Source organism: Anneissia japonica, unplaced genomic scaffold (genome assembly GCF_011630105.1).
Source record: "Anneissia japonica isolate Jap-2015-1 unplaced genomic scaffold, ASM1163010v1 scaffold4988_len2956909_cov206, whole genome shotgun sequence".
Lineage (NCBI taxonomy): Eukaryota > Metazoa > Echinodermata > Crinoidea > Comatulida > Comatulidae > Anneissia > Anneissia japonica.
The window spans coordinates 632,054-647,221 of NW_022696345.1; the positions used below are offsets into that span (position 1 = coordinate 632,054).

Below are 15,168 nucleotides of genomic sequence, written 5' to 3' on the forward strand. Positions count from 1 at the left end.
TTTCTTTTATCGCTTTTTTTTATTTTGGGGGTGGGGGCTAAAGCCTGTTTAGCCCCGCTCTGAATCCGCGGCTTATCAGTCATTATTAAACAAGAGAAGAAGAAAAAAAAACACAGGTTATTTCTAACAATATGGTTGATATAATATAATGTCTGTTATAGCTTTCTTAATTATTAAAATGCTATTTCCTTCCATAGTTATAGTCTGTTGTTAACGTTCACACAGTTTTTATCCTAGGTACAACATTCTTTTTGGTGCGTACATTCTTGATAAAATCATGAAGATAATAAAGATTCTATTCAAGGAAACTAATGTGCAATTTTAGATGATTAAGTCGAGTCAGAATGGAGGGAAAAATAACCAGAGGACACAATATATGAATACCCATAGTACACATAGTGCTTTCCATCTTCGTCAAACATGTTCATTTCTTTAATAGAGTACCATTTTTAATATAAAGTAATATACCACCTTGCCTATCAAGTCTACAGATTTCATGAACTTCGATTAAAACTTCATTGTTGTCAATATTATCACCAGTGAATTACGGGATTGTGTACGCAATAACTGGATCGGCGGGATTTGGTAACATTACGGGATTTTCTAAAGCCGGTTTAGTTTCAGCCAGCCACGATGGTCCTCCGGTGATAATCGTTATTGAAAATACAGAAATTGTACAAACAAATTTCCTCCGATTCCGATATTATGTAAAAAAAAAACCCCAGTAATTATAAACAAAATCCAGACGATCCAGAAATTGCGTAAAAAATCCCGCCGATCCTGACTTTAGAAATTCCCGTAATTTTTCCAAATCCGGCCGATCCAGTTATTGCGTTCAAAATCCCGTAATTTTGCAAAATGAATTCCCGCCCATCCCGAGGAATCTGAACAAAATTCCGGCGCATGGGGTCATTCTGATGGAATCTCACTGAATCCCGATCTCATCTTTGATAGGGTATCTGTCATCCATATGTGATTTTGTGTGATTGTAATTATGGTGCTTGTTTCTATTTTTTAAATATGGTACCTTATCTTATTGTGTCCTATCTTAAACTTTCGGACCAATGGACCTTCGGACCAATGGACCTTCGGACCAATGGACCTTCGGACCAATGGACCTTCGGACCAATGGACCTTCGGAATAATGGTCCGTCCCCAACCAAGGCAATATATATACACAGCCCAGGTAGGTGTGAATGCAAATAGTGGAATACAAGCTATGTGGCTCGGTTCCAGTAGATACAGAGAATATTTTGTCATTCTTAAAACGCGTCCTACGAAATTCTTACGAGACAGCACTAGTCCGTGAATTTGTGAACAAGATCGGAGATCTAAAGATGCAATCTCTACAGTGCATCAATGGCGGCCCGTTGGATCTCAATAGAGATTCTTTAATAATATATAAATTTTAACAGGCAAATGGGAAAACCCATTAAACAGCAAACGGCCACATAATGCAAAACTATTTAAAATTAAAACGGAACAGTAGAGAAAATCCGATCAGAATGACAAAATAAACTAAGCATCCACTGGAAGGAATCCCAATATCTGCATACGGATCCGTTTCGGCCTTCCAAGCCTCATCAGTGCAGCTAGGGTATAGACCCAAACGAAACGTTCGACCAGCTTAGGTAGGGCCCAAACTAGTCCCACGACCACTAATGTTTACAGAGCCAAACCAAGGCAATATATATGCACAGCCCAGGTGTGAATGCAAATAGTGGAATACAAGCTATGTGGATCGGTTCCAGTAGATACAGAGAATATTTTGTCATTCTTAACGCGTCCTACGAAATTCTTACGAGACAGCACTATTCCGTTAATTTGTGAACAAGATCGGAGATCTAAAGATGCAATCTCTACCGTGCATCAATGGCGGCCCGCTGGATCTCAATAGATATTCTTTAATAATATATAAATTTTATAAGGCAAATGGGAAAAACCCATAAAACAGCAAACGGCCACATAATGCAAAACTATTTAAAATTAAAACGGAACAGCAGCGGAGAGTATTACTGAGAGTAAAGCGAATCCGATTTGAGCTCTACCGTCAGAATATCAGGTACAGACTTTATCTTGTTGATTTAAGTTAATACAGGTATGATTCGTTCTTAACAACAACAACAACATCAGCAGCAGCAGCACGTATCTTGTTTGTTAGTGGCGTAATAATGTGAAAAAACGCTCTAAGACTTGGATTTGTGGATTTATTATGACTATTGTGTTACACTGTCAGTATATTCTTGGCGTATGGTAATTATAGCACACTTAGGTTTTAATAATAAAATAAGCGAATTTAATCTAAACATAGTTATTTTATATAAATCAATTTTACTATTGAGCCTATGTATTTCCTTTTTAATAAACACAATAAAACTGAACCAAAATGTGCAGGAGCCTAACACGAAACACACACACAAATAACGTAGGTTATTTTAGCTGAACTATTCGATAATAAGGATGATGATAACAATATTGATGACGATGATGACAGTAGTAATAATAGGCCTAATATTGATTGGCCTATGGGTTGATATACCGTAATTCGTGGTGCTATTCTTTTCGTCAGTTCAGTAGTTTTTTTACAAGTTATTAGTGCGATATTTTGACCCAAATTTGAACTCATCGTGTACATTTCACGCCAGAGTGTTTTACCAAAAGAGGGCTGCATGAAAGTAACGTGCCTACCGTTTGTCGCTTTGGCATAAGTTCAAATAGGCCCCACTCAAACGAACATGTTGTAATACCTGTCTCTTATACACATCTAGATGTGTATAAGAGACAGGTGTTACCATACAGTGCCAAGTCCACCAAAACGATTGCCGTCCAAAACATAGGCGTACTTTAAATATCGATAGATAGACCGATTTGTCAGTGAAAACCTAGGTTACTGATTGTCAATTTAATGAAATGGAAATAATGAATTCGCTGGCTCTTAGAATCTGTTTCACGCGGAATAATAAAGTGAGGTCGTGGCCATGCCTATTTATTAGTTAAACTTACACTTAGCATGTTACAAGGCAAAAAGTGGTAGTTTCGCATTACGAAAGAGTTAAATATTAACCCCGCACGCCCTTCACCCCTCCCTGTCCCATCAATAACCAGAAGTAAATAGTATTGATTGAAAAGGATACAATACGCATCAGAATCCGTCAAGGTGATTCTCGATTTGTATGGAATTTACTGTACCGTTGAATCGTAAATAATATATCAACCTTGATCACATGAAAAGCACCTAGTATTTGAGGATTCAATAGATTGTCCATAAAACACATCCGACGCACCAATGGATTGCTTTGTTGATCTTAAACTTGATCTAATAAGAGATTTAACAGGATCTATTGGAAGAAGATTGCCACTTATTTACTTGCTGTCGCCCGTAGGTACTTCGTTCTGCCGAGCGGAACTAAACCAAAATATATGAAAAATACCATAGATAAATAATGCTGTCTCTTATACACATCTAGATGTGTATAAGAGACAGGTGTGTGTGTGTGTGTGTGTTTGTGCACTCTATGTTTTTTTGCAATTTAAATTTCTCTTTTTTAAATGTTTATGTTCTAATTCATAAAGCTGCAAACTATTTTTTTTTTTTTTTTAATATGAAGACTAATACTATTTCTTGTATCTTTAACAGTATTTTAACGTCAACGCGACTTTCATTTTAACGATTCTTGTATAGCTTTACATGCACAGTTGTCCACTCAACGATTACATTAGACTCTGTGGAAAGGCTTCTGTTTCTGTAGAAACGCTTAACATGAATGCATTACTCATCCCTGCTGCATGGCGACAACTCTAATCAGAAACAAGGTTTAATTATAATAGTCTACAAATGTTGTCCTTAATGTCTATACGCGCTATAAGTTCAAGATGTTGCTAAGACCGCTCTGCGTTGTCTTTGATAATTGGTTTAGCAATTTAATATTATCAGTTTGTATAGTACAAGTACATACATCGATGTACCGGTACCGCAGACATTGTTAGGTATCTGTTAATTAATTAAAATATTGATTTATTAATAAGTACTCGAAAGGCAACGAATGTAATACTATAGAGGGCGCCAATTGGAGGATCCAGGAATTCGAAATAAAGGTGACCAATAATTGCACCCTCACACCTAAAATGTAATTAATATTCCTTTTTACTTTATTTTTTTTATATAATATATATATATATATATATATATTGGAATCTACCATTTGCACGGTAACATTTCTAAATACAATGATGGTTGATGATGTCTACAATGGTCCTTATTGATAAATATTGATATAGGCCCACCTCTAATAACTACAATAGTACTGATAGAAAAAAACAAAAGCGAACACATAATCCGAGAATTGACAAGTGTAATTAATCACTAACAGAAGATACAAATTGCCTAAAGTAAAATCTCGAAATTTATTGTCCATTTAAAATGATAAAATATATAAACTAAAGCACAAATCAAATTCAGTTTTTTTTTGCAGATTTACAAAACTGGTGCAAAATGATCAAGCCTCAATGCTACGGGTGTGTGCAGGCAGGTTTCGCAAGCTTAAAAAAACGATAACTAATGCGGTTACGTCATCATTATTTTAGTCAAATCCATCATATACGGAACTGTCAAAAACGTAGGCGATCCATTACCATGACTTTTAAATGAATCAACGATCATATTCAGCGCGTATATTGTTCATCATTTCATATGTTTTAGGCACGAATGATAATAATGAAGATGACGTATTCGTATTTGCGACTTCGCACTAATGTCTCCCACAAGTTCAGCGTTTAAAATATCAATCAGGTAACGTAAAAAAAGTTCGCTGTCTATTTCGATATCACTCTAATTTACTTACTACTGTACCTGCAGAGACGACTAAACACTATGGTTGCCTCAAAAAGTACACAACAATCTTCAAAATTTATTTATGTATTGAATTCGACACAAAAATTATTTTCGAAGTGGAAACCATCCATGGGCCAAAAGACCAAAAAAAAAAAAAAAAAAAAAAACGGTACCTCTTCGAAAAACAAATTACAGTATTATAAATATTTAATAAACAAAGCTAAACCTTTAATTAGAGACCGACCCCTGACTGACTATTAGAGGTTCCAAATATAGTTTTGAATTGGAGGGTGAATTGTATAAATATTCTTCAGAAAAACTTTGATCCTATATAAACACGAAATCGCTGAAAGTACTGAAACAATCTCAGCGTTGAGGCACAATCCTTACGAAAACGCGAATTCAGAAAACTGTAAACAATTGGATTGCATGCAGTGTTTATTATATACAATCTTTTAAAACACATGAATGTAGGGTCTGTATTAAGACTATCCGTGACATATTCAATGATAGAACATATCCAAAATGACAGCCATGTTACTATAAATATCATACTGACGATCAGAAGCATTGAGGTTGTTCTTTGCTTTCTAGTATCGCCGTTTCGTCTAATAGTACACGATGAGTGTGCTGTTTCTAATGTAATTAATTCTGTCTGGCGTTTGTTTTTTTGGGTAATTTTCTTTTTTATCATACTTCGAAGCATCATTATGCTATTTACTTGTGTGTCGCTTTGTTTCATTGTAGATTCACCAACTGGATTTAATCCATTTTTTTCTTCACTAGCATAGTGTTGCGTTCCGTCTGTCGCATCAACGTCGCATCGAGTCGCTGACAAATTTTCGTCAATTAGACCACCTATTTCGATCCAATGTTTCTGGTTCGTCTGCTGTTCGTTAGAATTCGTTACCAAAGGGCCAATATCATAATGACCGTGTTCATCAGTTTCTGCACTTCCCGGTAATGTAACCGATTTGTGGGGATAATCCGCCTGTGTAACGCTTTGGCGCCCGATACTCGTCAGTTCCCATGACGACGAAGCGCCTTCTCCTGGTGATGGTTTAACTGATGACGCTGGAAGTATACTTTCTGATCTGGTTGAAAGACTATTTTCTATTGGATTTAAAATAATACATTCTGGTGGGGTTGAAATATTATATTTTGGTGTTGGTGGACTTAATGCAGGATTTTCTCGAAGAGATTTATTAAGAACATAACTTTCTTTCAATAAGATCTCTTTACTATTTCTCTTTTCCATAGACCTGTCAATTGGATTACCGTTGGCTAACTCATGTCTAATCGCCGAACGGACTTCAATCTTATTACTCGTCTTTAATAAGTGTATGCACTTTTCGCTTGTATCAATTTTGCTTGGTCCAGCCTCCGGCGGCGTCGACGTAGTTTGAGTAATCGAAGACGTGTCTACCGGTACGTCTATCCCTCTTGTCGGGTGTAGTGCATGAAGCACTTTGGTGATAGTTGTAACTTTTTTTAATTTCTTTTGAGTAAAACTATCAGCCTTTGCTTCCCCTTTCAGAATTGCCGCGAATTTGTGTTGCTGTCTAAGCGTTCGAAAAATACGGATGTACAGTACCAGAACAGTTATTGAGCATAATGTAAATGTTATAAAATACAGTACAAGTAGACCGTTTGGGAACCAATGGTCCATTTTAGACATAGCGATACAATCTTCAAAAACAAATGTTATGATTAATGTAAAGATGATTGAAAACAGCACTGGAATCAAAACGCACAAACAAATAATCATCTTTGTACGGGATGCTGTGATGATTTTCTTGAATTCATACGGGCGGCATGTGGCGAAGTAGCGTTCTATAGCGATCGTAGTAGTGATGAGGAGTGACGTTAAAATGCATGGCACAGTAAAAAGAAATTGTAACCTGCAAATGGTCTGTGAGTTAGGACATGACACTAACATGAAAGGTAGTGTTGTGAAACAACTGACGAGATCAACGAAGGCAAGAGCTAGGATAAGCATGTGGGTGGTTGACTTGTCATGCTTAGCAAGAAATACTCGGATCACTATGCTGTTACCTGGGATACCAATCGCCATTACTATTGAAGTAAAAATAATTATGACTGTATGAGCTGAATGACATTCGTCCGAACAATCTGTATAATTTTTACCAAGATTTTCCATATTGTTTTTTTAATTTAGAGGAGAGTAAGGCCTAAAAAGTCTGTCCAATCAGTGAGGAGCATTCCCATAGCCGCGCAAGTATTATCGCACAATCAGTACTAGCGCTTCGCATGCGTAGATGTTTGGCACCCAGAAAACATTTCATTTAGGCCCTCTACAGCCGCTGTAAATAATTCCAGTGACGTTATTGGAAATGCTTGACCTCCTGTACCTAAAAGAATTAAAATGATTTTTTGTTAAATACATCTGTTACACAAATATGAGCGAATGTTAACAAGATGAATCTTCGTTATTTACAAAAACAGATATTTCAATCTCTAAAAGCCTATCTGAGAGATAATTGGAATATTTCATTTCAGCAACAACTTCCAATACAAAAACTTAGTTTTTTCAACCAGCGAAAACCCATTTTTTTATCATTTTGTCTAGTTGTTAGGCTTACTTGATATTATTTTTAAAAATATGCCTAATTCCTTTAAAATTTCATTTATCAACAGATTAACCAAAAGGATAGAAAACTGATGTATTTTTCAGACAAATGATTAAACATTGCCATTATCTAAAAGTGCTGGACAACATAGTCGTGGCAAAAATACAGATGCCCTCTACTGAGTAGGCTATATTTGGACCTTTTATTTGCTTATGCAACTATTTGGGCGTAAATCTTACCTTTGAAAAGGTCGATCACGAATCTGGATCAATGCCACCAAGTAACACCTCTTTTGGTTGTTCACTGGCTTATTAAATTGATACAAGCCATAACTCTAAACATTTTTAAGGCCAGGATGACATCGTAGAACTGAAAGATGCTTCGCTAAAATGACTTGTCTTAGTTCAATACCACAGGCGCTGTTGGGCCGCGCCTGACTATTGACAAAACGGCACTATTTACTTTCGGATATTTTTTGCTTGATGTGCATGTACTTATGTCTATAGCAACCTAGTAATGTTGTCTATAAATTCAGCAAGCAATACTTTATTAATTAGTAAACAGATACTGCATTATGCTCCTATGAATTGGTTGATTGATTGATTTTAATTAATAAATTCCATTTTGTCTCTTGGACTGTTTACTCGTATCTTCTTGAAATGTAATATTGTTTTGAAGGGAGTAGGGTTTTTTTCTGTTTCTTTGTTCCGTGAAGCAAAATCGTGTTAGGTCTTTGTATTCAAATGTTTGCATAATGGTAGGTCTTATGACAAAAAATAATTAATATAAACTTGATCATATACAATAATACCCGGAGGTTCTGTATAGGTGAGATTGATATGGTTTGATGAAGCCTTTGTGTTGTTGTTTTTTTTTTCAAACAGAGGTTTTAACATACAAGACATGTTTAATTGATGAATTGATATTTCCATATTATGTTGTCATCATCACACCAGGTACCGAGATTCATGACGTTGGCGATCATGACTTTCCACAATTCAATGTGTCCTCGCCGCTACAAATGGTCAACAAATTGACCGTGATTTTTTTTGGGGGGGGGGCGCCTGGGGAGAGTAATTTTTGGAGGGCCTTCCCACACCCCCCTCCACTCAGTGTTTATAAAGGTGTGACTACGTAAAATGATGGGGAAACGCTCAAAAGAAAAAAAATATCCAAATCAACTGGACAATGCAATAAAATCGACAATACGATAGGCCTATTAGGTAATAAATAACCCAAATTTTGGAGTAATATTATATACCGGTACAGTTTGATATTATATTATATTGCGACCTTGGGCTGCATCGAACCCATACTAGGGCTGTGCAGTGCATCACCATCAAGAGAATAGTTATGTTATCACGGTGTAAAGATTTATATAGTACCGTATAGCCTTAATTCGAAATTTTTTTTAAGCAACAGTTAATTTAAATCGATATGTTATTATTTCCGTAATGTACAGGTCGTTTATTATAGGCCTACTTTAAAAATAATATTACTGACGTACTATACGGGTTCAAAATCTTTTAGTTGAAAGGCACCTGTGTTTTATGTTATTTGGAAAGGAAATAATTTTCTGATAATATTCTACGGAATGCTAAAATTATTATAACCAATCAACATATTAACCGAACAAAAAATGTATATAATGTAATATAAAGGTAAACATTAAAAGGAAAGTATTATAAGATGGTTTCAGTTTCAGGGGCGCTATTTCATTCATTGAATTCCCACTTTACGAAGAAGCTGTCGACTATAAGAGTCTGTACGATTAAGACTAATGTAGGCCGGTCGGTCGGTAGTGGTGTCAATGGTCTTTACTGTTTACTTTTTGGCCTTTTAATGTGTGACACTGATAATACTGTAGTGCTACGTTGAGTTACTATTTTAAAATCGTGATTAATCACCTTAATTGTTTTGAAATGTATATGTGCTTGTACCGTACTGTAGATTTTGGGGGAAATGTAAAAGAGTGATCAAATTTGTTCGATTGGCCCTCTAGTCAGTCAAGATACAGAGAGGGTCCGGTATACGTGATCGTAGCCTCGTCGGAGGCCTATGCCAGATAGAGAAAATACCTGAAAACTAAAAAGGCTGATCTTGGTATGTATGCTTCTAAAGAATCTTACACAGTCTATTGAATGTATTTGGTGCTAGGCCCTCAGAATAAACGGGGGGGGGGGGGGGGGGGGGGCACGATGTGAGGTTCTCGGTTCAAAAATTTAAAGAATATTATTTACCTATTGAAATCCGTATTTTTATTGCCAATTCCTAATATTCTGGTCTAAAACACAATTTGGACCATACATAATAGCCAAAGAGATAGACATGTTTTGTTAATTAAGCGCATAGAGATCATCTTAATAATATGTGGTTTATAAAAAGTCCACCATTATTATTGTTATTATCTCTCCCCGTGAACCCTAACAAGGACTTTTTATTCCAGGACTCCGACCAGGGCTCTAGTCGGCCCCTTGGTTCAGACACCCACATTTGGCAAATTTTTGGCGCCACCGCTGGAAGGAAGTTATTGTAATAGACTCACACCTTGAACGCTTTGAGATTTTGCTATTTAAAGCACTGTAAATCTGATATTACCTTACATTTATAGACAGCCTGGAAAAAATTGGATTTCAAATTTAAAAAAAAAAAACACCTCATTGGCACCATACCCTTGCTATGTCTCCAAGCCAACACTATGCTTTTTGACTTTGCAGTAATTTTTTTTTTTTTTAATAATGAGTTTTTACAGTTTACCGGTAATTGAATTTTAAAAATTCCAACCTAAAATAGAACTAAGATGGCTGTTCAAATGTTTATTATTGGTGCATTAATGGTGATAATATACAAAATCTACAAATGGTGTACAAGTCCAATTACTACAGAAGATCAAAAGTTTGATGGAATTGGCAATCCACCATCTTATGCTAGTCTATATCCAAAACTGCCTGATGATATCAAAGTCGATTCAACCAGTAACCTTGGCCGTATACTTGGCTTGAAAAAATCAGAACCATTCATTGCAATAGCTGATAGATTTACATCAGAAGAAGAGGTAGCTGATGCAATACAACAAGCTGGACTGGAGTCTAGTAATTTAATATTTGGTAAGTGTAAATATTGATTTTTTTTTACTATTTGGTTGAAGGTACTTTATAAATTTGAGCTACTGTATGTAAAATATAACATGTTTTCTCTTTTTTTTCCTTCATCATATTGTTAATTTTATCCCTTCTTTTTAGGTATTGACTATACAAAAAGTAACTTATATCAAGGAAAGTACAGTTTTGGAAGACAGAGTCTTCACTCTATACGAATTGGTACTATGAACCCCTATCAGCAAGTAAGAAACTACTAGTCTTTCGGTTGACCTCAGATTTCAGAATCTGTTGTCAAGCTGCGCGCTCACTTTGTCATATGATGAATCTAAATTTTGCTCCCTGTGAGCCCTTCCGTCTGCTGATTGTCTGTAGCATAAACAGATTTTCGGTAAAAACAATCCATTGCGTGCGCTTTGTGTCGTTGCATTCTATGTAGAATTGCATCGGCAGACGAACATTGGGCACAATGGCCGCCCGGTTTTAACCTTTTGCCTCCAGACAGCTTCAATGAATGCAATTGACAGTTTTTTGGTAGAATAGAACATTTTATTTATTTATTTATTCAGGTATAAGAACATAAAAAACAGTCAGCAGTCCAAGACTGAAGCAACTGAATTTGCAATATGAAAACAATGTGCAAATGACACAAAATTTCAAATACAATCTAAAAAAAAAATAATATAACAAATTTACAATTCATTTACATGTACAATTAACAATATTAAATTTAATAAAAATAGAACAGATATAAAAAGTATATATACCAGTAGGAATTAATAATAAGTGATCATATGTACAAAATTGTCAATTCAAATACAGTACATTAATTACTAATTATTTTATGAAAATTATTATTTACAACATTATTAAGATTGTCAAACCATTATTAATTACAAGATTATTAAAAACTTGCATTAATGACAAAATTTAATTTCATATAATTAATTATTTAATTATTTTATTATAAAAAAGCGTATAAAAAGTCAAAAATTCAAATTCATGTATCACCCAGAACATGAGACTAACATTTTTTATTTAAAAGCTCAATAAAATACAATTTAATTTAAATTATTGCAGTAAAAAAAAAGCATATAAAAAGTCAAAAGTTCAAATTCATGTATCACCCAGAACATGAGACTAACGTTTCTTATTTAAAAGCTCAACAATAGTAGGAATAGGTGATGTCTTTATTGTCATAAAACTGCAGAAAGGTGTTTCAAGGCAGTAACTAGATCCGAGAGTTCTTGTCACATTGCGGCTAGGGAGAAGAAGCCAATATAATATCATAATAATATATTATATAATAATATCATTTATTACAGTATATTATTATCTTTTGATTGTTATCAAATTTGTATTGATTTCATTCACAGGTAATTAAGATAATTGGTACTACATTGGCACCATTTGATGATGACGGATTGATTCCTGTGTTTGGATTTGGAGACCAATCTACAGGTGACAAGGCAGTCTTTCCTTTCCGTGCAGATGGGCTATGCCACGGCTTTCAGGATGTGCTCGACTGCTACAACCAGATTACACCGTCTGTAATTTTAAGCGGGCCTACAAATTTTGCACCACTTATTGATAAGGCAATCAGAATTGTGAGAGAAACACAATCAGTGAGTCAACCTTATTTAACTATTTTTACTACTTAATTGATTATCAGTATTTAATTAGTATTTTAGATCCTTATTAATTACAATGATTCTTCAACTATTTTCTCATATTTTGATGTATGTATTGCTTTTTAACGATTCCTCAATATTGCTCCAAATTTTATGTCAATTTCTTTTCTGCTGTTTTTAATATTTTACCTTCGTACATCCACACACAATTCAGCCTTGTTGCTGCTATGTACCGTATGCATTTTAAGAATATGAAGATTGAATAAGTATACTTGAAATAGTATATACCATTCTTATCTAATTATATAATTTTTCCGCAGTACCACATCTTGGTTATTATCGCAGATGGTCAGGTGACCAGGGAGCAGCAGACACAGGAGGCAATAGTCCGAGCTGCAGACTACCCATTGTCAATCATCATGGTTGGCGTCGGTGATGGCCCATGGGGTACCATGAAGGAATTTGACAACCGCTTACCAAGAAGAAAGTTCGACAATTTCCAGTTTGTAGATTTTCACGGTGTTATGCGCTCATCTGCTTTTCCTGAAGCAGCGTTTGCACTTGCAGCGCTAATGGAATTGCCTGATCAGTTTACGGCGATAAGGCATCTCGGATTACTAGACTTTCCAACAAGATATTGACTTCAATCCAGAGTAAAATCATTTTTTTGTAATGAATCCAGCTTCTGATAACTCAAATGTACTAGAGTGCTCAGCTCCATAAAATTTGATGCCATGATCTCACACATGAAAACAGACTTACTGATTACCGTAGGTAATGTCCAAGCTGAAGGAAAATCAGCATGGAAAATCAGCATTGAAAATTGTTTGATGTGGCCCTCCATAGGTCATCTGATTATCTCAGACTCATCACAAACTTCTTCTTGGAATGAAATTCCACTTACTACTCAACAATCGGTTGGGAAGTTCAAATCTGAACTTAAAACTTTTCATTTCAGTTTTAATTCTATTAATTTTTCTCTCTCGTTCATTGTTTGTCCTTTTGATTCTTTTTTTTGTTTTTTGTTGGCATTACCAGCAAAGTAACTTTGTGGCAGTGGTGCCGTGATTATCTGCCAAAATGGATGACAGATACGTGCGCATTTAAATATCTGATTGATTGATAACTGTCATATTATTCCGATGGCTATTTGCATCAGGAGAAATAATACAAATTGACATACTGTATCATACGAACTGTCATATTAAATATCACAATTCCTTAATGCCAGTATAACTATTTAAATAAAACCAACATGCTTTCAGTGCACTGGTCCAAAGTTGAACCAGTTATCTCCGTATACTAGACAGGCAAATTTTCATAGTTTCAAGTGCTAGGCAATATTTTAGTTAATTATTAACATTTGATAAAATACGGACATTGTGTGCTCATGGGTTTTCTTGTGTGCTATTCAAAATGTTGGCAAACTTTTAAAATTTTTAAACAATATTAATCAAATTGTTTTAATTGTGTGCAATTGGGAATTAACCTACCTGTTGGAGAGGAAGAAAATTAAATATTGATGTAGACAGCTCAGGAATTTTAAAAATTTGAGGCCACAGTTCTGGAATTAATTTAGTAACAGTAAACTTTTCAGTGTAAACAGGAGTGTGGTAGATAAACTTTTTTAAATTTTTAAAAGAACACAATTTATATTTGAAAAGTGTGTAAAATAAAAACAAAATAAGAACATGGTGAGCCTGAAATTGGCAACAAATAAGAACACTGAGCCTGGGCAAAATTTTACTGGTTCTATAAAAAAGTGTAGTGGTGGATGCTTAATTGTTATCATTTCAAAGTGAATTATGTCCCTCATGACTTGGAGAAACACTTTTATGCAAAAACAATGCACAAAATATCATTTAACTCGAAAATGTTTATTACTATTTACCAATCAATCTTGATATTCAGTCAAAATATTAACGTTAATGATTTACAAGAACAATTGCATGTGTTTATTATTAGAAATAAAAAGAAATACAGATACAGAACTTTTATTAGTCTAGTGAAAGACTAATATATGCTACATACAGTAATTGGAATTTTGTATATAAGTATTTACTAAAATGTCTTATGGATGAAGAATATAGAATTGTGCATGTTTTCCATAGGCATTTGTTTAGTGTTTAGAATTACGCACTACAGTACACTGTTATTACCAAATGCAGTAATTACAGTATATAGAATTTTTTACCTCTCTGATAACTCTGTAAATGTAACAGTCGAATATCAGTACAAATGATTGTTCTTGTAAAAGTAAAAACGTTTTTAATAAACCATTTTTTGATAAATACAATGTATCTAATCTGATAATCAATAAACAGGAGAATAAATTATGGTATACAAAAACATGATCTGCATTCATAGTAAATGGAAGAAAATACAGATATAAATTCTAGTATGTTAAAACATATAAACTATCAATGACAACAATTTCATCCATTAAAAAAAATCACTTATGACATTTATCATACAAGTATTCCAACAATTACGAAGGTTGTATCTGTACATTACATCTGTCTCCTTAGTTCAGCAGAAGATATTCATATAATAATATATATTTCTGTTCTGTCACCTTAGTGACACTGGTAGCATAAAGCATTGTTCACACTATCAAATTTTATGTGACATGCCTAAATATGGTCATGACATCATCACATCATGACCATATATAGGCACATCATGGCTATATATGGGCATAAAACAGTTTTTTGTCAAAGAAAATTTGATAGTGCGGACACAGCTCAAAGCTTTGTCTACACTATCAAATTTTATGTGACAAAAAAACGTGATGTGCCCATATATGGGTACGATGACGTCATATCACATATCATCAAATTGTATAAAAAAAAGTTGAACGTGTTCAACTCTGTTCCATCAAATTTTATGTGATGCCTTTTTGATGAAATTTTATAGTGTAGACAAAGCTTAAGAAAACAGAGCCAGTTTGGGTTAGTCAATAATACCAAGGTTTTGTAGAAAGCATGGTAATATAACAAGGTTAAATGTATCAATAG

General features: G+C 34.5%; 2 protein-coding genes across 3 annotated transcripts; one reads left to right on the forward strand and one right to left on the reverse strand.

Annotated features, from left to right (window-relative positions):
- Positions 1–5,014: 5,014 nt before the first annotated feature.
- On the reverse strand, positions 5,015–8,253 carry LOC117101797. Its single transcript, XM_033241871.1, has 2 exons — positions 7,662–8,253; positions 5,015–7,203 (listed from the first exon to the last, which is right to left on the reverse strand). Exon 2 carries the CDS (start codon positions 6,990–6,992, stop codon positions 5,142–5,144), a length of 1,851 nt encoding a protein of 616 aa, XP_033097762.1. The 5' UTR covers positions 6,993–7,203; positions 7,662–8,253; the 3' UTR covers positions 5,015–5,141.
- An 880-nt stretch (positions 8,254–9,133) lies between these two features.
- On the forward strand, positions 9,134–14,447 carry LOC117101798 (E3 ubiquitin-protein ligase RGLG5-like). Of its 2 annotated transcripts, none has more exons than XM_033241873.1 (5): positions 9,134–9,525; positions 10,216–10,529; positions 10,665–10,765; positions 11,897–12,145; positions 12,472–14,447. In XM_033241873.1, exons 2-5 carry the CDS (start codon positions 10,223–10,225, stop codon positions 12,790–12,792), a joined length of 978 nt encoding a protein of 325 aa, XP_033097764.1. In that variant the 5' UTR covers positions 9,134–9,525; positions 10,216–10,222; the 3' UTR covers positions 12,793–14,447. The 2 variants fall into 2 exon arrangements, with proteins under 2 accessions (XP_033097764.1, XP_033097763.1); XM_033241872.1 differs by having other exon boundaries at positions 9,140–9,525; positions 10,166–10,529.
- The last annotated feature ends 721 nt before the right edge of the window (positions 14,448–15,168 follow it).

Excerpts from the sequence above, each read along its gene's own strand:
- LOC117101797 (XM_033241871.1), bottom strand. The coding sequence starts at position 6,992 with ATGGAAAATCTTGGTAAAAATTATACAGATTGTTCGGACGAATGTCAT.
- LOC117101798 (XM_033241873.1), top strand. The coding sequence starts at position 10,223 with ATGGCTGTTCAAATGTTTATTATTGGTGCATTAATGGTGATAATATAC. Across the intron at positions 10,530-10,664 it reads GTCTAGTAATTTAATATTTG|GTATTGACTATACAAAAAGT; the intron begins GTAAGTGTAAAT and ends CCTTCTTTTTAG. Across the intron at positions 12,146-12,471 it reads TTGTGAGAGAAACACAATCA|TACCACATCTTGGTTATTAT; the intron begins GTGAGTCAACCT and ends ATTTTTCCGCAG.